The 22,825-nt window shown below is 41.7% G+C and overlaps 1 protein-coding gene across 1 annotated transcript; it reads right to left on the reverse strand.

The window, feature by feature from the left end:
• Nucleotides 1–636: 636 nt before the first annotated feature.
• LOC130070412 (polyunsaturated fatty acid 5-lipoxygenase-like) lies at nt 637–20,651 on the reverse strand. Its single transcript, XM_056234789.1, has 12 exons — nt 20,317–20,651; nt 8,582–8,689; nt 8,353–8,462; nt 8,037–8,209; nt 7,718–7,858; nt 7,398–7,601; nt 7,070–7,156; nt 6,521–6,690; nt 6,291–6,403; nt 2,789–2,880; nt 2,510–2,680; nt 637–1,270 (listed from the first exon to the last, which is right to left on the reverse strand). Exons 1-12 carry the CDS (start codon nt 20,649–20,651, stop codon nt 1,091–1,093), a joined length of 1,884 nt encoding a protein of 627 aa, XP_056090764.1. The 3' UTR covers nt 637–1,090.
• Between the last annotated feature and the right edge of the window lie 2,174 nt (nt 20,652–22,825).

Here is a 22,825-nt window from a genome sequence, read left to right on the forward strand (position 1 = left end):
CAAATTAGAAAAAATGATGGGACAAAAAGAAATCAAGAGACATTTAGAATAGATAAAAATGTGTGATTAATTGCGAGCTAACTATGACATTAATGCGATTAATCGTGATTAAATATTTTTATCGTTTGACAGCACTACACTAAAATAAAGTGTTACCACTATATCTATAGAAATCTATATGTGTACCAAATGATTAATTGATTAACCATTAAGATCAGTTGGATTAAATAATAGACATGTATTAAACTGAACAAGAAGAGATGCAAATCAAAAGTTTGATAGTAATGGCATTATGAAAGGCAGCTACTTTGAATGAATCATTTATATAGATGAAACAGTTATTTTGTTTTGTGAAAAGGATCATTTGTGATTTTGAGTATTGTACAAAAACAATTTAAAACAAATTGAAAAGTGTCCTTTTGATGATCTGTTGTGATATTAGTACTAAGAGTTTTGAAAATGTACACCTTTAAAATAGTACCAAAGCGAATAAAAATAACTAAATTATAACCTGAATAATAGCCTTTAAATGTGTATTTTTACGCAAAATTTATGCAAAATCAATATAAAAGATAAGATCTGTAAGATCTCAATTTAACTGTAAGGTAAAAAATAAGTCAAATTATTATCTAAAATGGACTACAAACAATAGATTATCTGAGCAATAAAGAATATCAATAAATGAATCAAAAGATGAGTAAATTAATACCACAGTATGGATATATAAATTTGCAAGTTTATATGATTAAAGAAAAGAATAAAAAGAAAGACAATAATAAATGGATTATAGCACAAGTTTAGCTCTTTAAAGCATATGGTCAAATAAACTGTTCTGCTTTCCTGGTGTGAACCAAACAATAACCCCTGAGATAACATACATATGTGCACAGATGGCATTACAAAGTAATATCCCTTACTTCCCAGCAACAGAGTCAAATACAAAAAGAGTTAATGAAACATAATTTCTATAAATCGCCTCAAAAGGCTGAATGCTCTGTGTTTTACAATACTTAAGTAGAGCTGTTCTTCTCTCTTATATCAAGCACACATTAGCCATAAACATTATTTATAGGCCTGGCAAAATATTTTTTCAAATTGCAACACTGTTGGGGATTTTGTCTGGGGACAAATAACAATAATCAAATGCTAATCCCTCATTCCGGCTCTTGATGATGTTGGTCACCTCTTTTAGTTTCTTGCCGAAAGTCTTTATGGCTTCCTTCACTGGTTCCTCTGTGAAGCACATCTCTGGATACGTGCCTAAGAACCGCTGGGGGAAAAGTAAGTTCTTCAGAAAGCAGAACAACATCTTTCTTTCTTTTTATGAGATAAACTGACCCTTCTCTAAGCTCCGCCCCCTTGGTTACTATCAATCACCCAGACAAGCTTATAAAACTAACAAAGTATTGTGGATTCTTCTGGGATTATTCTTGGAATGAAGTCTGACATTGCAAAGCATTTTTATTTGCTGAGTTTCTTTAAAGAACTTGTAAAATAATGCGGTAACATGATTAAGAACTGCAGATCAGCAGAGATCAGAATTAGTGCAAATGCTTTTTACATTCAGATGAACAGAGAGAAGCCGATTACACCACTGTAAAAATATTATATGAACCAATAAGTCATATTTTTCCATTAATTTAACCAATTTTAGCTTAATTTTATAAGTTGTACAAGATTCAACACATTTTTTTAAGTCAATATTTTAAATAACAAGTTGATCTGACTTGTACAGCCAATTAATACGTTTTTAAGTTGTAGGTGGAAATGTGTTACAGAGAGCTGATAACATTAGTGTGAGTGAACAGAACTCTTTATAATTTTACTACTACATAATCACAATACTGGGAACTATTTTCTTACTATGCCCTCTGTGACCTTAATCAAAACTTAATAAATTAATTGTCAGTGTTATATGTGCTCCAGAAACAAGATAAATGATCTCTTCTATAACTTTTAGAGCATTTAGTTTAAATATATCCAAACACACAGGACGTCCATTTACTGACGAAGAGCAAACGCTTGCCTGTTAGAATTGGAAGAAATGTATTGCACTACAAAATACACAGAATACATTGCTTAAAATGTAAATTGTAACATATGAATTACTTATTCAACACTGTTTTGAATTTTAAAATGTTACATTTTAATATCTAACACCATTAAGTGAATAGATAAATATTATGTTACTCCCCAAACATGATGACTTTTTAAATTGGGACTTAGCAAAGGGTCAGTTAAAAGAATTGCACTACCTGACTAAAAAAATACTTGTATGTTGGCAGTGCCGCATAACACATACACTGTAGCAAGCAAACAATCTACAACAAAAAGAAGAATTGAAAATGTATTTGAGCCTACATCATTTTTTTTTTTAAATCATCTTTGGCCTTTTTTTTTAACTCATACTTTGATGCTCTGTTCCCTCAGCAAGTAACAGGTTAATTATTTTTCACACTGATTTAGACTAGACTGCTGTCATGTTCTCTATTCAAATCAGACATCAAACCTCTTTCTTCTGGAAGCGACTGAGGGCCCAAACGGTTCCTAGAGCCAAGCTGGAACATCCACGATCAGGCAGACTCTCCATGATATACTTCATGTCCACCTTGCCCTTCTGTTTGGGAGGCGGCTTGCGCATGATGGAAGGACTGTTGGGGATCCAGCCATACCAGTCAAACTGCAACATAAAAGTTCACTCACAGTTTTTATCTTATAGATGTTATCCATAATGTTGCCTAGCAATTTTTAACTCTCCTGCAGATGATATGAAAGTGTGTAATCTCACCTGTCCAAAGTTGACAGCAGCATGTTGTGCTGAAGTTATGAATATCACAACGGTCAGGTACTTGACTAACTCCTCTCGAGTTTTCAGAGAGACTGGAAACAGTGGAAGTACGCATTTAACTTGTGCACACATTTAAGGGTGACTTGAAACACACAAAGATGCATATAGAATATACAAGAATACAAACAATCATGCATGCTTCCACAGACCAACACTGACATTTTGGCCCTGTTTACACCTGGTATTAAGATGCGTTTTGGTTGATTGGATCACAAGAAGTTAATGGAGACACGTTCACGTTTACACCTGGGGCCTTATTTATAACCGTTGCGTACGCACAAAACAGGCCATGAAAGAGGCGTACGCCACTTGCGACGCATAAGTTGTGATTTATAAAAACAAACTTGACAGGAAAATTTGCGCAACAGGTCAACTTGGCAGTTTCTTGGAGGATCTTGATGTCCTACTCTCATCCTTCCCTGAAGATGGTACTCCTCTCATAGTTCTTGGTGACTTCAACATCCACCTAGAAAAACCTCATGCTGCTGATTTCCACACCCTGCTTGCCTCATGCGACCTCAAATGATTATCTACTGCGGCTACTCACAAATCAGGTAACCAATTGGATCTTATTTACACGCGCTACTGCTCCACTGACCATTCATTGGTCACTCCGCTGCACACCTCAGATCACTTCCTCACTCTCAACCTCAACCTGCCTCAGAACACAACACACACTCCTCCACAGGTCACCTTTCGGCGGATCCTACGCTCACTTTCACCCTCTCGCCTATCCTCTTTGGTCTCATCCACACTTCCTCCACCTGATCAGCTCTCAACACTAGATGCTAACAGTGCAACTGATACTCTTTTCTCCACTTCATCCTGCTTGGACAACTTCTGCCCCCTTTCCTCCAGGCCAGCCCGCGCCACACCCTCTACCCCCTGGTTATCTGATGTTCTCCGCGAACATCGTTCTAATCTCAGGGGTGCAGAGAGGAAGGGGCGCAAATCGAAAGATCCTACAGACCTTGGTCTTTATCAATCCCTCCTCTCTTCCTTCTCTGCTAATATCTCTACTGCTAAAATGACTTACTATCACAACAAAATGAACAATTCTTCTGACTCTCGTTTGCTTTTCATTTACATTTTACATTTAGTCATTTAGCAGACGCTTTTGTCCAAAGCGACTTACATCTGATGACTAAACCAAACGAGTCATTGTGAAGAGACAATAACAACCCAAGAAGTGCTCAAAGTACAAAGTTCAATCATTGCTCAGAGTAGCATAAACCAGACAAGTGAGGATTTAAAAAAAATAATAATAATAATATATTTTTTTTTTTTTTATGTCAAGTGCTCACGGAAGAGATGAGTTTTCAGTTTTCTTTTGAATGCTGTCAGGGATTCTGCATTCCGAATGAGGGTGGGAAGATCATTCCACCAGCATGGAACCGTGAATGAGAATGTTCTGGAGAGTGATTGTGGCTCTTTGTGAAGGTAATGACATGGCTTTTCAAAACCTTTTGTCCGCTTGATCCTATTCGGATTAATCTACTTCAAGCCATTTCTTCCTCAATTGTACCCACACTCACGCACATCATAAACACCTCTCTTCACACTGTACCTTTCCCACAGCTTTTAAGCAGGCTCGGGTAACCCCACTGCTTAAGAAACCCACTCTCAATCCAGCACATCTGGAAAATTACAGACCGGTATCCCTTCTTCCATGCGTCGCAAAAACACTTGAACGAGTTGTTTTCAACCAGATCTCTTCCTTTCTTACACAGAACAACCTCCTGGACAACAATCAGTCTGGTTTCAAAAGCGGACACTCAACTGAGACTGCCCTGCTCTCAGTAATTGAAGCTCTGAGACTGGCAGGAGCAGCTTCCAAATCCTCAGTTCTTATCCTGCTGGATCTGTCTGCTGCCTTTGACACAGTTAACCACCAGATCCTCCTGTCAATCCTAAAGATGAAGGGCATCTCGGGATCCGCACTCCAATGGTTCAAGTCTTACCTCTCAGATAGGTCTTTTAGGGTGTCGTGGAGGGGTGTGGTGTCTAAGACCCAACATCTAGCTACTGGGGTAAGTCAGAGCTACTTGTGGTCCCGGCCAACCCAACACTTCATCACAACTTGTCCAGTGAGGCTCATCATCCATAACTCCATCAAGGTCAGCCAGGAAACTTTACAGGTCACATTGCTAGAACTGCCCGGTCATGTAGATTTGCCTTGCACAACATTAGGAGGATCAGGCCCTTCCTAACAGAGCATGCTACACATCTGTTTGTCCAAGCGCTTGTTCTATCCAGACTGGTATTGTAATGCTCTCCTGGCTGGTCTTCCAGCTAGCTCTGTCAAACATCTGCAACTGATCCAGAATGCTGCAGCCAGAGTGATCTTTAATGAGCCAAAGAGAGCACACGTCACTCCTCTCCTCACAAAATTGCACATTAATTTCAATGCTCTCGGACCTTTACCATGACTGTTCCCTGCTGGTGGAATGATCTGTCCAACTCAACCAGAGCGGAGTCAGTGGCCACTTTCAAGAAACAGCTGAAGACGCATCTTTTTCAGCAGCACTTGATCCAGTAACACTAACACTTTATATTCTCTTCTCTTCTAATTCTATTTTTTTATTTAAAAAATTAAAAAATTACATGGACATAGATGAAACTGAGGAGGGAGGAGGGAGGGGGGGAGGGGGAGGGGGAGGGGGGGGAGGGGGAGGGGGAGGGGGAGGGGGGGGAGGGGGAGGGGGAGGGGGAGGGGGGGGGCCTGCTAAATGAATAAATGTAAATGTAAATTAATAGATTTAAAAACTCCACTTTCAGTAAAAAGTGGTCTTAATCTAAAATAATCATTATCAATTCCACATTGCCCATAAAAAGACTGGTCATGCGGTGTAAAATAGGCTGTGTTTTAGTGACAGTTCTTAGTTTTTAGTGACTTGCATTCGACAACATGAGCGTCTACACTATGAAAGCAATCCAATTAAATGGATTTTCGACAACCACTGCAATATAAGGTGCTAAAAAAATGAAAATTTAATATCAGATAGCCCACAATCATTATGCTACATCATATTGCCTTCTACTGGATGTAAAATGCTCTGTAGTAGGCTACATTTTGTCTTTTTATTTTTTATATTATAACTACATCTGTAGTTATTTTGGTGAAAGTAACTCAAAAGTAATACAGGAGTAATGTAACTCATTACAATTCTGAGACAGTAATATTGTAAGGTAATTAATTACTTTTAAGTAACAGTAACAAGTAATCTATAATGTATTACAGTTTGGAAGTAACTTGCACAACACTGGTCTACACTATGAAAGCAATCCAATTAAATGGATTTTCGACATCCTCTGGAAGTGGTCGAAAGTGGACAAGCTAAAAACATTTAGACCCCGTTTACACCTGTGTTTAGCGTTATCCTCTTGTGATGCGATTGACCAGGTGTAAACATGGCCTTTGATAAGTTAAACCTGTTCTCACTGGGAGATTTTTTCATGCCAGTGTGGCAATCCTCAACAAATCCTTGAATCTCCTCATCTCCTTGAACTTTCTCATCGCTGTCATAGTAGATGTTGACCACAGCAGACACAAAACTACAGAAAGATCAAAAAGATGACAAATTAATAAAAATAACTTTTTATTGGAGTGTATGTGGACTAATTTGTACTTTTGCACTAGTAGTACATGATCTGAACTGTTGCAACACCTACTTGTGTATTGCCTCCCAGATCTTCATGCCATCATCTCTATAATAGTACTTGGGCGCATCTTTCATTCCTCGAGCTTCTATGGTCTCAGGGAAGCACAGGGACTCATGGGATAAAGTCTCCATGGCTCTTCTAATCACTTCATTTATCCCATCTTTAGTGAGGCTACTAATCTGTGGATACCAAGAAATCAGTTAATATTTTGCCTAAATATTTTCGGCACTTATTTAGCTACTCGTTGACTTTTTGAAATTTAGGAACTATTAGGTCTGTCAGTTTAAGCAAACACCAGTTAACTATATACAAGGTAGTCTATGAAATAGAAGTAAGAGCATTCAGCAAAAAGACAGAATATCACAAGCCAGAAAGTCAGGTAATGGCTCAGGCCATCATGAAGGTTTGTTAACACTGTGTGCGTCTTTAAACCTATATCAAGGACAGAATTTATGGTTTGCCAGACAAAGACTAAATAATCAAATATGAATAGAATCGCTTTGAATCCTAGAAATATGCTGTTTATGTGTGGATATATTAAATTAGGTGTAAAGCTACCTTGGTGATGATCCCGTCTTTACTGATGAGTCTTTCACGAGCCACTGCATTGATTGCAGTTGTGAAACGAACATGAGGTTTCAGTAACTGTAAGAAGCATTTAAACATGTGCATCATAAAAACTGATTTAAAAGCATAACCTGAAACAGCTAAAGTGGTTTCCATGTCATTCCCTGGAGGTTTTAGGTTAACATTAAACCATGGATGAAAAGAAGTTAAGGATATCAGAACCAGCAACCCTTCATCAATAAATTGACATATGTGAAACTACAATCTTCAGTTTAGCCCTGAATCTAAATATCATAACTGTGTATTGAGAGACATGTACCTTGTATACAGGGTGGACTGGAGGGAGCTGTCTGTGCATGGCAATTTCAAAAACCTCTGATATCAGATGTGTCCTGAGAAAGTGCGTCTCCAACTGGTGTACAATGAAGTCGGCAGATTTCACCCACATCTTGGCAAGCATCCAATCATATTTATTATCATTCGGGAGAAAGATTGGGCTCTTTTCCCCTGGAGTTTGACTGAGCTGATTCAGATATAATAAAGCCAAACAGGATATGTTTACTTCGGTTAGTAAATTCACAGCAAAGGCACTTTTATTTTTAATTTATGTTTTCATTTGATACTGATTATATATGCGACAGATACCTGAATGGCAATTGGCACAATTTGGTCCAGTCTGTTCTTGTACAGCAGGCAGAGGGGTGCAGTCAGACAGACCTGATCGTTGGCTGTTAGGACTCCCTCCAGTATGTCATAATCCACTATGTAGATGTTTCCCGCCTGTAAACATGTACACAGGTGCAAAGTTTAGAAGTAATAGTTCATGGGTTGAAATAACATTGATTTGAGTCATTTATGTAAACTAAATTATGTGAAGGATGTCAGAATACACGCAAGTAAGTCTTGAATTTGATAACTGACCGACTGTTCAAGTGATTAATGTCTTAATGTTTCTGACCTGTAATTCCTCTTGTAGTGTGACACCTTTCTCCAGAAAGCCCTTCACCATCTCATGTGTGACTGGAAACTTGTCTGGAATTTCCTTGCACTTCCTGATCATGACAGGATTGCAGCCGTTCAAAAACTGATAGCCGAACATGTAATCCTTATTCCAGTCTTGCATCACTTTCTCTGTTCAGATTTCAAAAGGGAAATTTAGTCAACTGTCTTAAAAGGTATGAAAAAACGTGCTTCTGCTTTGTTGGTTTCTTACAACAATTGATTTTTTTTTTTTTTTTGGGATATATAGTATTAGTTTAAATGAAGAAACAAACCTAGTAGAGTGTCCTTGTAATTAAAATTTCCCAATAAATTTTCAAAATCAGCCACGTCTTTCCAGGAATTAAATAAACCTCTAACTTTGTCAAGAAATGATTCCCCAATCCTGAAACAGAGTACATACTGTATAATTATAGACATGAACACTATTTGCACAAATATCATTCTGGAGAACTGAGGAAAATCTCAGTAACAAATCAACAAGGACTATGGATACAAACTTACACTTTCAGGAAATTGGAACGAAACTCGAAACTTTTTGCTGAATCGAACTGAACTTTTGGAGGGAGATCATCCATGCTCTTAGGGAAGCCTTTGTGCCACTCTTTCCAGCTTCAACATGAAAAATGAAAACATTTACTGGAACAGTCACACTGTCATGTACACTTATGTTAAGTTAGTTTCACTTTCATGGACTTTTAGTTTGTTTATCATCAGTTTCCTGTTTCCTTTGTCTTAGTTTCCAAAAGTCTATCACCATCAAACAAACAAACAAACAAACAAACAAACACACAATAAACATATCTCCACTAGAGTCAACCGTTTATCTCAATGTTTATAGGACGTTTGGAGTGTCTATCTCAAACCCTCTAGCGCCACCTACTGTGCAGACTGACAAGAGTGACGGTAAGACGAATATGTAAATGTGCTGCGCGCTTTGAAATGCAAATGAAATCCCTTGAGATAGATCAACGTTATAATGAATAAAAACATATAGGCCTATATAATTGAATGATACAAATAATAAATAATATGTTGACAAATAATAAGTTGATAACAAAAGATAGCCTATTAGCCTATATACTTTGCATAAAAAATAGATCGTTATCCAGAGAGCGCTCAGTCTCTCTAGGCAGACTTTTTCCTTCTAAATAATTTGTATAAACTAATTATCTCAGATGTAGTTTTAGACAATGGTGTGAAAAGCAACTATGATGAATAAAAATTTACTTGACTGAGGCGTGAATAGTAATTAGTTTTAATGCCATTTTTATTGTTGAAAATGTCTATCTTAGCTATATTAGAATGAATGCTTCATGCTTGTGTAAAATAATGCATCACATTAAACAGCATATAAATCAAAACGGACTAATGTTACTGAATGAAATGTCGACCCAGGGCGAGCTTTAGGACTGTGTCTGAATCCGAAGCAGATGTAGCCTTTAACACGTGATTTTCTTAATTTGTGCTCAAAATGTTACTTTTTTGAATGAAACTTAAAAAAAAAAACTAAAAAAAAAACTTTTAAAACCATTAAAAATTTTAATGTTTCCAAACTTTTGACCAATAATGTATTCTATATAATAATGGAAATAAATAATAATAATAACTTAAAATAAAAATAATTAAGTCTTTAAAGTACTTACCCTTTTAGACGGAACAAAAACATCAAAATAGGATTTGTTGACCAGGACTCTGTCACTGCTCTGCTCCTTTGAGTTTATCAGCGTCAGGTAAAGGCTGTTCGTTTTCTCAGGAATCATCTGTCTGTAAGTAGAAACAGTCACCTTGTAGGTCAACATCTTGCCTGAATGAAAGATGTAAGATCTCTGGATCCTCAGTTTATTCTTAAGCACCTTTATATGGAGTTCACTTCCGGCGCTACTCCCCCCTCCTGTGACTTTATAATGTGGGTTTGGTCTTTCAATCAAAAATGTCATGTTCATACCTGCATATGTGATCTATATCACGTTTCTGAACTTATAAAAGAGACATGAATAGCCTAGAGGTATTCCTGTGGTACAGACAATCCCCTTTCACTCATACACTTTTACAATCACAATTGCCATTCCTACCCTTCTCAATAATATCATTAATATAAAAGTGAAGAGTAAAATAAGAGTGTATACATTAAATCTAATTTAATTTGGATATGCAACTTTCAAAATGCCCTCCTGCAATGTAGCCTACAGTAAATGTGGGTCAAAACAAAGGGTAAAAATCTCCCTTGGAGATCCTGAGGAGAGGAGAGACCTTCTGTCTCAGGCAGGGGGCCCAACTTATAGAGAGTGGTTTCTCAACTGAGATTGTTGAGACTATCCTAAGCTCCAGAGCTCCAGCTACTAGGAAATGATATGCACTAAAGTGGAGAGTTTTCACTTCTTGGTGTTACCAACATCAGTGGGATCCAGTTAACTGTTCAGTTAATACCTTACTTGAGTTTCTTGCAAAATCGCTTTGCATCAGGTCTATGTCCTTCCATCGGCCCAAGCTGATTTTTTACATGCATTTTTTAATTCTCTTTGCTATTTGGGCTTATTGGAACCTAATTAGAACAAAAACTAAGAATCATCTTTTGATATGATGTACTTTTCGAGAAAAATGATGTCCACATATGTGGACTCACGGTCCGAATTTCCATAAAACACAATAAAGTCACCTCTGTGTAATAGAATGAAAAACGTCTCAGGTTACGTATGTAACCCTGGTTCCCTGAGAGGGAACGAGACGCTGCGTTTGAGATGCGGTGGGAACGCTCTGCGTGATTGCGTCATGAAGCACGTGTAAAATCAGTCCAATGGAAGCCCGATACGTCATGGGTGACGTCATAGACCAGGAAACTATAAAGCACCCTTGAAAACAGACCGCGACAGCTTCTGAAAAAGTCTGAAGCAAGTCGATCAGGGCATGCAGGAAGTATGGCAGGCAAATGCAGCGTCTCGTTCCCTCTCAGGGAACCAGGGTTACATACGTAACCTGAGACGTTCCCTTTCAAGGGAACTTCGAGCTGCGTTTGAGACGCGGTGGGAACCCCATACCCACTACGCCATAGTGACAAATGCCCGTTCTGTGTGAAGTCCTTGCGCACACTAAGAAGCAAGCAACCTCGCCCCAGGAGTGGAGAGGTCAAGGTCATAAAACCTGACAAATGTATGTGGAGAGGACCAACCTGCCGCATTACAAATGTCAAGAAGGGAAACACCCGAAATTAAGGCCGTAGAGGCCGCCATACTCCTTGTAGAATGGGCCCGTACAGCCATAGGTGAAGGCTGACCGGCCGCTTCATAAGCCAATGATATAGCCTCGACTATCCATTTGCTCATAACCTGTTTAGATGCAGGGCACCCTTTTCTGAGTGACCCAAAACATACAAATAACTGCTCTGACTTACGCCACAGGGCAGCTCTGTGAACGTAGGCATCCAATGCCCGAACTGGACATAACAGGTTCAGTTGTTCCTGATCTGGGGTATTAAAAGGTGGAGGATAAAAGGCCTGCAACACTATTGGGCCCCCAACATTAACTGGGACCTTAGGAATATAACCCGGTCTAGGGTATAGAAATGCTTTCACCATACCAGGTGCAAATTCCAGACATGACGGAGCAACCGACAGGGCATGCAAATCTCCAATTCTCTTGATAGATGAAATAGCAAGGAGAAATAAAGCTTTCAAAGTGAGGAATTTTTCTGAAACCTCTTCAATAAGCTCGAAGGGAGCCAGAGCCAGACCCTCAAGTACAATGGCTAAATCCCAAGCCGGTGCTCTAGAGTGCAGTGCAGGTCTCAACCTCAATGTACCACGGAGAAAACGAATAATCAGAGGATCTCTCCCAATAGAAGTACCCCCCAGAGGGGTATGATAGGCCGAAATAGCCGCCACATAAACTTTTAAGGTGGAAGGAGATAATCCAGCAGAGAAACGGTCTTGCAGAAAATCGAGAACTGAACCAACAGGGCAGTTAACAGGATCTAACTGACGCTCACCACACCAGGTGGAGAATAATTTCCATTTCAGTGCATACAGTCTTCTCGTGGAAGGAGCTCTGGAATGGAGAATGTCTCAACGACCTCAGTAGAGAGACTGGATTCTATGAGCCTGGCCCTCTCAGAGGCCAGGCCCACAGTCTCCACAACTCCGGTCGAGGGTGAAATATCGTGCCCCCTGCCTGGGACAGCAGGTCCCTCCTGAACGGAATCTCCATGGGAGAGCCGTCCAGAAGAGACAAAGTCCGAGAACCAAACTCGAGTCGGCCAGTATGGGGCTACTAGTAGCAGATGAGCCCCTTCCCGGCGAACCCTCTCCAGAACCTCCGGGAGCATAGATATCGGGGGAAATGCGTACAGGTGCAGCCTCGGCCACACCTGCACCATCGCATCCAGTCCGAGAAGAGCTGGCTGCGTGAGGGGGAACCATATAGAGCAATGCGTTGTACAAACGATGTGAAAGGTCGACATGACTTTAGTTAGACCAAAGTTCTCCCTAAGAAGCTCCACCACCTCGGGGGGAAGTCTCCAATCCCCTGGGCCTCAGCCCCTGCCTCAACAGGATATCTGCTCTGATATACGAGACCATCAGTGTGTTGTCCGCCATTCGCCGAGCGACCACTCATGATCGCCCCCACTTGTGAGGGAAGCATCCGTCGATAGCAATATGCGTCGACAAGAAGCCCCCAACACTGGGCCTGGGCGAGGAACCAAGGTTCTTCCACATGACCGAAGCACGAAGGCATAGCCGCGTGACCTTGATCATGCGAAAACGTATTTCCCCTCGGAGAAAACCCCTTGGTCCTGAGCCACCACTGCAGGGGTCTCATGAACAGAAGGCCAAAAGTAATACGTTGGACGCAACTGCCATGAGACCCACCCGTCTGAAACTGTTTCACAGTGAGTGACTGGCCTAGATATACCCCATTACGGCTGTAAGAATTGCTACACCTAGAAAAGTGGTCCTCAGAGCACACTCTTCTTGGCGTTGAGAGGCAACCCCAACATCCTTAATGAGACAGAACGACATCTCGATGCCGAACTGCCATAAACTCAGATTGAGCTAGGAACAACCAATCATTGATGTAGTATAATACGCGAATGCCCTGGAGTCTCAGAAGAGCCAGAGCTGCACCCACGCATACTGTAAAGGTGTGGGGTAATAAACCTAGGCCGAATGGAAGAACCCGATAATGGTATGCTTCGCCCCCGAAAGCAAACCTCGGGAACCCCCCTCATCCTCTTTCGGAAACAATGAAGTAATGGCTGTCTGCTGGGAGGAGGAACCCCTTCTACAGCTCGTTTTGCAGAAGTGACAGTACTTCCTGCTCCATAACCAAAGCCTGCTCGGGGTCCACCAATGAGAGGAGGACCCCTAGAAATCTGGGCGAACGAGAACCGAACTGAATTCTGAAACCCTTTTCTATAGTGTGCAGGACCCACTGAGAAATATGTGGCAGTAGTTTCCACGCTGCCAGAAATTTACTAGGGGAACCAGTCTCTCAAGACTGGCCTCTGGATTTGTTTGAACAGTCACTACGGCGCCCTGAAGCGGCGAACCGGCAGGGAACAACCGAACTGACCATTCTACGACCCTCCTCGGAGGATCGTATGGGGATGCTGACACCTCGGTGCCCTGAACGGCGAACCGGCAGGGAACAACCGAACTGGCAGCGCTGCAACCCTCCTCAGAGAGTTGCACCCCAGAGGAAAAACGATTTCTCAAAACCGTCCCTTGGTTGAACAGTCACTACGGTGCCCTGAAGCGGCGAACCGGCAGGGAACAACCGAACTGACCGCTCTACGATCCTCCTCGGAGGATCGTATGGGGACGCTGACACCTCGGTGCCCTGAACGGCGAACCGGCAGGGAACAACCGAACTGGCAGCGCTGCGACCCTCCTCAGAGAGTCGCACCCCAGAGGTCGCCGAGGAGAAACGATTTCTCAAAACCGTCCCTGCCCCGGAGGAGCCCTCAGAAGCCTGATAGCCTCGTTTTCTTGCGACAGGACTTCTTGTCTAAGCTTTATTAGAGATGATGACAGTCCTCAGATCTTGCCTACCTCTAACTAGCTTAGTCCCTACGACCCTCCTCGGAGGATCGTTGAAAAAAGCAGGCACTTCGGCGCCCTGAAACGGCGAACCGGCAGGGGAACCGAAATGACTGCTCTTCTTTTTTCTTATTTGAAGGCTCGTTTGGAGACACTGACACCTTGGTGCCCTGAAACGGCGAACCGGCAGGGAAACCGAACTGGCAGTACTGCGACCCTCCTCAGAGAGTCGCACCCCAAAAGGGCGCTGAGGAGAAACGATTTCTCAAAACCGTCCCTACCCCAGAGGGGACCACCCTTAGAAGCCTGATCGCCTCAGCGTCAGGGCTTCTTCTTTGTCAAAGCTATTTTAGAGATAAAACAGTCCTCAGATCTTGCATGTATCTAACTGGCTAGACTGCGACCGCCACCCAGGTACCCCTCAATTGCGGAGGAGCCCGAATGGCGACGCTCTGTTTTGCACTTTGTGCTGAGAGGAGCTTAATAGGCCGTCTCAGGAACATTAGATTGGTGAGGAAGAAACCTCTGGAACGCCGCTGAATGGTTTATTTCTTAGTTTTCTTGAAAGCGGAGCGTCCAGAAGAACAGACATAATTATATCTTTATTTTCCTTTATCTTTATATCAGAAAAAACGTATATATATATACATATATATCACTCTGCGGCCACCAGCAGGAAAACAACCGAACTGGCAGCGCTGCGACCCTCCTCAGAGAGTCGCCCCTCACATTCATCCATGTCCTTATATACTCTACCCACCAGCGCTGCCTAATAAAAATGTATTCATTATTAAGATGGCTGGTGGGTAACGTCGGGGTTAATAACGATAACGCCGACTCGGGAGAGAGAAAGCTCGCAAGCGTCTCTTTAACCCGAGGCAATGTCATACTATGATACTTAATACCCAAACATTACTATAGTCAGACATCTGGGGATTAAACACATAAAATACAAACCGGTTTATTCCACGATCTCGACACCTCAGTGTGGAGATAGGGAAAAACCACAGTCCCCGACGAGGAGGCTGAGATACAGAGTTTTCCTGTTTTAAGATACAGTTCATCTAACAAACTCTTCTTTATTTTCAATCTCATAATGTTCAGCTGGCCAGTAAATATTTAACTGGCAACAGCACTAGATAAAACCTCCTTTTTTTCTTTAAAAAAGATCCTCTTTATTCAACAGAGTTATGAGCTGGAAAATGTATTCATTGAAAACTCAAACATCTGCCTTTTTATAAAGATTTGTATTTGTTTTGTTCTCTTTCTTTTTAAACAAAACACTAACGATACCAATTCCTCGGAACTGTAAATCGCAGCACACTAGATCTGGCATGTGAAAGCTGAGAAAGGGCGGAGCCCGTCCCAACCCCCGCTGTCAGATCCGTATTCGAACCCCGAAATACGAGCCGTCTCCGAGCCTCGGCAACAGAGAGACCCGCTCGGGGAACGCGAACCGAACCGTCCTCCTCGAAGAACGCCCGGCGGGAGCGGAGCGTCCTCACGGACAGCTTCTCGCAATGCACAGTCAGATCCCTCGAGAAATGACTGTTGCATGCTCCACTCCCAAACAGCAACAAAAAGCTGATGTGTGTCCCCACCCGTGATGTAACGAGGGCAGGGAACAACACAACGTCTATAATATTGCTTTGCTCGCCATAATGATAGATAGTGATATATATATTGAGCTTGACAAACAACAATAAATAGAAAAGGACAGAATCACAGAGAGCGCTTGCTGAAGACAACAGAAGCTGTCACGGTCTGTTTTCAAGGGTGCTTTATAGTTTCCTGGTCTATGACGTCACCCATGACGTATCGGGCTTCCATTGGACTGATTTTACACGTGCTTCATGACGCAATCACGCAGAGCGTTCCCACCGCGTCTCAAACGCAGCTCGAAGTTCCCTTGAAAGGGAACCCTTTATTTCTGCCTTGAACACAGCAGTTTTTTTCCTGACTGTTTTTTAATGTATTAATAACACATACACACATATTTTTTAACATGTTTTGACTATCAGAGAGTAAAAACAACATGGAAACATTGCAATATTAAAAAATGTATACGATGGTTAATAGGGAGCCATGGCAATGTTGACATAACCGGGCAATATGGTCATACTTCCTGGTTCTGGTAAGAACTCTAGTGGCTGCGTTTTAAACCAGCTGAGGTTTGTTTATTAAGCGTGCAGGGCAACCACCCAGTAGAGCATTACAATGATCTAGCCTTGATGTAATGAACTAACTGTTCCACATTTTTCATTGGAAGCACATGATGTAATTTAGATTTTTTAGTTTTAAAGTTGGTAATTGCTAGTCATCCAGTTTTTATATCAGCAATGCATTAGGTTTTTTTGTATTGGCAAGTTTCGTCGGGGCGTGAAGAAATATAGAGCTGAGTATCATCAGCATAACAGTGAAAACTAATGCCATGCTTCCTAATGATATCTCCCAAGGGGAGCATGTATAGAGTGAACAGCAACGGTCCTAGTACTGAGTCTTCTGCCTTGTGGTACACCATACTGAACTTGTGATCAATAAGACATCTCTAAGGGATCATCGTTATCAGACACATCCAAATCTGTGTTATCTCCATCAATTAACCCAAAGTAGCTCCAATGCTCTTTGCACAAAAAAACGCTCTGGAAATAAAAACATGATAAAATCAAATACAAATTAATTTAATTTATGTAGGTTTGCATTATTTATTTGTTATTTATTCCAATGGGATAATACACAAGCTAATTTACATGTGCACATTTTTACTAGCATATTACATTTTTACTAACATTTTCAACCCAACTAATTTAAGTATGTACGTATGTATTTAGTGATTTAATTGTTATTTATGTCATTGGGACCATGTGCACCTTTTTAGCTGCATCAGAGCTAGCTTTTTTCCCATTTTATGTGTGTGCATGTTTACTAGCATATTAGCTGTTTCGAGGAGCTTCAGTCCATAAGTACACATACGTGTACTTCATGTTTAGCGACCTACAAAGTTGGTAGTTTTGCACTTTTTTTTCAAATTTGCATGTCATGACAAATATACAAGGCTTTTATAAATATCTAAATCAGAATAAGCCATGAAATATGACAGAACTTCTTAACTGGTCGACGTTTGTGTATGGAGCTACCACTTGAATCTTTCCTTGTGTTTGCCGCCATTTTGAATTTTGACCATAGTGTGTTATAAATTTCTGACACTACCAGATGGCAGTATAAGTACCCCCATACGTGTCCATAACACCACCAATTCAGCAGTGAACACAATTGTGGACATAAGAGCAAAAATGTGCTGTCCACGTATGTGGCCACCAAGCCCTAGGGTCTACGTGGGGTTTGACTACTTTTTTCTGTGGAACACAAAATAAGATATTCTTAAGAATATTGGGAACCAGTAGAACCGATATTGTTCCCCTATGACTTCCATTGTATGTACAAAAAAACATAAACACATTCTTTTTTTATTATGTTCATTATAGGAGTCACACAACATGGGTGCGACAGAATTTGTATTTTTGAACAAACCTTTAAAAATGGACCCCAAAAAGCGTATATCATATTTTTCTTTATTGTATTTAGTTTACAAACATACACATATCATTGTTTAACAGTTTAGAGAATCTGAGATAAATAACTACTACTAATTATAAATATTATATTAATAAGCATTAGCAGAAATTAGTTAATGCTGGAGGTAAACATAAAGCTGCTTGGTTTATATTTTGTAATGTTCATTTAATATATATTTTAAAATTGTATTGCTTTTCTTTTACTCATCTTGTTCTTAACAGCTCTGAAGCAACTCATAATGAAATAAAGCATAATATAAAACTACACATATTGTAATTACATTATTAATGTAATAAAATGTTTATAATGTAATAATTTTGTCAAAAAATAATAAAATATTTTTCTCATTGTATAATAAATGCATTGTTGCACCAATAAGAATTAAGCACAGTTTAAAGCTAATCTAGGATTTGTTGATCTGGGCTTTATTTTAAGTCGAGTTGTTTTGAACCACTTAATTTTAAACATATTAACAACGTAAATCACTATTGAGATTTAAATCTGAGTTTAAAGTTCTGGAGCAAAAGGATTAAAGTTAATCTATTTTAAATATAAAATAAATCCAAGATCAAATAGTTGTAACCTGCTTAATTTAAACAAAGTTTAAATGAAGGTGTAAACAGAATTGGTCTAGTTGACACACGCGCTTTTGACGCAATCACACAGAGGCGTTCCCAGAGCATCATCGACACAGCGTCTCGATTATGATAAATAACTACAAAGAAAAAATATATAAAAAAAGAAAGAAACATATGTATTGCCTTCCAAACATGAACGTCTATCCACCACAAAGGACTCCTGCATTGTCAGGAAAACATTTTTTTCATACTTCTGTGTATATTCATGTTTGCCTATATAGACATATTCTGTGTTGAAAGAACACATTATTTTACTGAGAGTGAGGTTTCTGAATAGTGAGGTTTTGTTGGACACGTTTTTTCTTTCTTTCATTCATTCATTCATTCATTCATTCATTCATTCAATCATTCATTAATTTATTAATTAATTAATTTATTCATTTATTCAATCATTTAAAAAAATATTATTACTATTATTTCTTTCTCTTTTTTGCATTTTCATATGTTGCCGGTATAATTGACACACAGTGGGTGTACGTTTGTACTAAACTGAAAACTTTTCAGTTGGATTTCTGAATAATTCTACCAATAGACTTACAAGAGAAACACAAAGGTGTTAGGCAATAATGCAATGCCATATATTGTGTAATGGAAAGGCATAAACTGTCAAAACATTCTTATGTGTCCTTTCTCATGAAGATTTAACGCTCTATGGCACGGTATTGCCCTCATGCAACAAACTGTTTGGACCTCACACCACCATATGGTGCATTCAAGCTCTCCTGGGAAGTTTGTTTTTACAAGTTCAGAAAATTTAAATAATGTGCATTATATGTGTTTCATTAGTATTATTATTGTTGTTGTTGTTGTTTTTGTTGTTGTTGTTGTTGTTATTATTATTATTATTATTATGCTGCTCCAGAGAATGATGGGAAATGTAGTTTGGTCACTCATGCCCATCAGCTCATAAACTGGCTAGTAGTGTTTTCTGGCAAACTTTATCTTTCTTCTTCAATAACAGTAGCCTACACATAATGCGTACAAACTACATTGTACTGTCGGCATTCAGAAATACATTTATCATGATTGAAAACTATTTGCTTCCACCATTGCTTCCCACTCGTACCGTAAACTTCAAATAATAGCCGAGAAATAGACACCTATCTCTTTTACATGCCTGGTGTGGCGACAGGTTTGGGTAAATAAAGGCCGGGTCTGTTTTTTAGTTTCGGGTTGTATTCAGGGCTGGACTGGCCATAGGGCATACCTGTCATTTGCCCGGTGGACCGACGTGCTTTGTGGGCCGATATATCATAGTTCAATTTTTTTATTTTTTTTTTGTCTGAACGGCCCATAAAACGCCGGTTACTGGTGTAACCTTGGTTCTATGAATAGTGGAAGACCGCCAGAGACGGTCGAACATAGTGGAAGGAGTCGCGTCTCGCGAGCCATATCGAGAATCTCGCATTGATTTGTCACCTGTGACCCTGACCGATGACGTGTCAGCAGCTATATCCGCTCCGTTCACGTCACGGTCGTTCTCTGCAGTCATTCTCAGTCCGAGTGACCAGAGACTCTGGCGGTCTTCCACTATTCATAGAACCAAGGTTACACCAGTAACCGGCGTTCTATTTCACTGTTACAGACCGCCAGAGACGGTCGAACATAGTGGAAGACGAATACAACCAAGTCACGAGGGCCGCTCACCTAGATACTGTCCGCTAACACAGCAGAACTGACCAAAGGAATAGGTGCCACATTAATCCTGTAGAATCTTGTGAACGTGCAAGGTGACGACCATGTAGCCGCTGCACATATATCAGAAAGGGGCACTCCCCGTAGTGCTGCCCAAGAAGTAGCCACTGATCGGGTTGAATGGCATTTAATAGATGCTGGAACTGTCTGACCAGCCGAATCATATGCCTGTATAATGGTATCCACCACCCAATGAGACAACCTTTGCTTCGACAAGGGTGAGCCCCTCTGACAGGCATCAAAACGGACAAACAGCTGATCAGTGGTGCGCCATGAAGCAGTCTTCAACACATACTGTCGCAATACTCTCACTGGACACACAGTTGTCTGGGAAGCCTCTTGATTAAATGCCGCAAGCTGAATGGGCTGGTTCACAAAGCGGTCAGACAACACTTTAGGTCGGAAAGCTGGATTCGGCCAGAGTGTAACCTGATTGTACTCGGGCCCCCATCTGAGACACTGTGGACTCACCGAGAGAGCATGAAGCTCACCTACTCTTCTGGTTGACGTTATAGCCAAGAGAAAAGCAGTCTTCATCGAAAGACTCTTAATATCAGCTTGTTCAAGTGGTTCATAAGGTGGTAAACGCAGGCTGTTAAGCACCATCTGAAGATCCCACTGGGTATGCATTATCCGTACCGGTGGATTAAGACGTACTGCTCCCTTAAGGAAAGCCACCACCAACTTTTCCGCACCAATTGATTTCCCCCCCAAGGGGTTCCGATGTGCTGACAAGGCTGCCACGAATATCCTTAGAGTCGCTGGGGACCGCCCAGTGTCCAATAAATGTTGTAAGAATTCCAACACTGAACTGATGGAACAAGTGACTGGGTTAACAGACCGATCTGTACACCATGAAACAAAGATTCTCCATTTACTGGCATAAGTGCGACGTGTTGATGGGGCTCTTGCATTCATGACAGTGTTCCTCACATCTGCGGAACACTGTGAGAGCTCTTGCTCAACCCCAGGGGCCATACACATAGACTCAACCTGCCCGGTGAGGGGTGCCAAAGCTCCCCGTTCATTTGTGACAGTAGGTCCCTCCGAACTGGCAATGGTTGTGGTGGACCGGTCGTAAGGGCCATCAGCAGACTGAACCATGGTCTCGCTGGCCAGCAGGGTGCCACTAGAATAAGCCTGTGTCGTCTCATCTGCACACGCCTCAGCACAGGCCAGAGAAGTGGAATTGGAGGGAAAGCATAGAGGAGGAGGTCTGGCCAGTCGTGGGCCAGGGCATCCTGGCCTAGTGATCCCTGCTCCTCCTGCTCTGCAAACCACAGCGGGCAATGTGTTGTATTCCTGCTGGCAAAGAGGTCGACTGCTGCGGTCCCATAAAGTCCCCAAACTGACTGAACTACCGCCTTGTGCAGACACCAGTCCCCTGGCTTCGGACCCGATCGAGAGAGTGAGTCTGCCACACTGTTGCAGTGACCGGGAATGTGTGCCGCTCTGATCGACAGGAAGTGCTGGTTTGCCCACAACAACAGCACTCGTGAAAGTCGAAGGCAAGGTAGAGACCTCGTGCCCCCTTGGTGATTGATTAAAAACACCACTGTGGTGTTGTCGGTCCGCACTAGGATGTGCCTCCCTGATAATTCCTGTCTGAAGTGTCTTAGGGTGAAAAGCACTGCCCATAGCTCTAGGATGTTGATGTGAGATGTCTCCTGCTGCAAGGTCCAACTCCCCTGCACGCCCTGGTGTTGCCACAGCCCTCCCCATCCGGAGAGAGAGGCATCTGTTGTCACTACTTCTCTGCGTGCTGGGGGTGGTCCCATTGGTACACCCCCTTGTAGAAATTGCTCCCGTCTCCAAAGCCTCAGGGAGACAGAGCAACTGGTTGTCACCACAACAAGGGTCTGTCGGTTGTGGACTGCTGACAACCGTCTGGCTATCAACCAACGCTGAAAAGGACGAAGGTGTAAAAGTCCTAAGTGAATGGCCGATGAGGCTGCCGTGAGAAGGCCCGCTAGCCGTAAGAAGTGAAGATAAGGTAGCTTGCGTCGAACCTGGAACCTCGCTATGGCTCCTTGTATAGCCTGCCTCCTGCGCGCTGTGAGGGTAGCCCTCATTATTCTGGAGTCCAGATGTAATCCCAGAAAACATATTGACTGGCATGGAGTAAGGCAGCTTTTCTCCAGGTTTACCCTCAGTCCTAAAGCAGTAACATGCTCCAGTAGGCGCTGTGTGTTGTTGGCTACCTGCTGAGGTGATCTGGCACAAAGCAGCCAATCGTCCAGGTAAGGGAGAATCAACATGCCCTCCCGTTGTAGAGGTTCTAGTGCCACTTGCATACACCGTGTGAATACACGGGGAGAGAGGGAGAGGCCAAATGGTAGGACTCGATATTGGTATGTCCTGCCCTGGAATGTGAACCGAAGAAACCTTCTGTGATGAGGTGCAATGGGGATGTGGAAATATGCATCCTTCAGATCCACAGAGGTAAACCACATGCCGGGTTCGACCGCTTGTAGGACATCCTTGACACGCAGCATGCGGAAAGGAAGGTGTTTGAGACTCCTGTTCAAGCGTCTGAGGTCCAAGATTGGCCTGAAGCTTCCATCCTTCTTGCGAACTAGGAAGTACTTTGAATGAAATCCCCCCGGTTGGACCTGGGGGTTTACTAGCTCTACCGCACCCTTTTCCAGTAGCTTCCGGACCTCGAGAGATAGAGCAAGAGCCTGACGAGGGTCCCGAACCACTGTGGGCCGAGTGTGTGTGCATAATTGGGGTCTGTGACGGAACTGAAGACAGTAGCCCCTGTCGAGTGTGTCGAGGAGCCACTTGTTGTTCGTAATCCCTCT

This window comes from Rhinichthys klamathensis, unplaced genomic scaffold (assembly GCF_029890125.1).
Source record: "Rhinichthys klamathensis goyatoka isolate OS25496 unplaced genomic scaffold, OSU_Roscu_1.1 h1tg000406l_1, whole genome shotgun sequence".
In the NCBI taxonomy this organism is placed as follows: domain Eukaryota; kingdom Metazoa; phylum Chordata; class Actinopteri; order Cypriniformes; family Leuciscidae; genus Rhinichthys; species Rhinichthys klamathensis.

Bases quoted from the DNA above. Each gene is read 5' to 3' on its own strand.
- LOC130070412 (XM_056234789.1), bottom strand. From the start codon at position 20,651: ATGCATACCCAGTGGGATCTTCAGATGGTGCTTAACAGCCTGCGTTTA. The intron at 7,859-8,036 runs GTCAGAAACATT...ACATGTTTACAG, and splicing joins CACTACAAGAGGAATTACAG to GCGGGAAACATCTACATAGT. The intron at 6,691-7,069 runs GTAGCTTTACAC...TGGTATCCACAG, and splicing joins AAGACGGGATCATCACCAAG to ATTAGTAGCCTCACTAAAGA.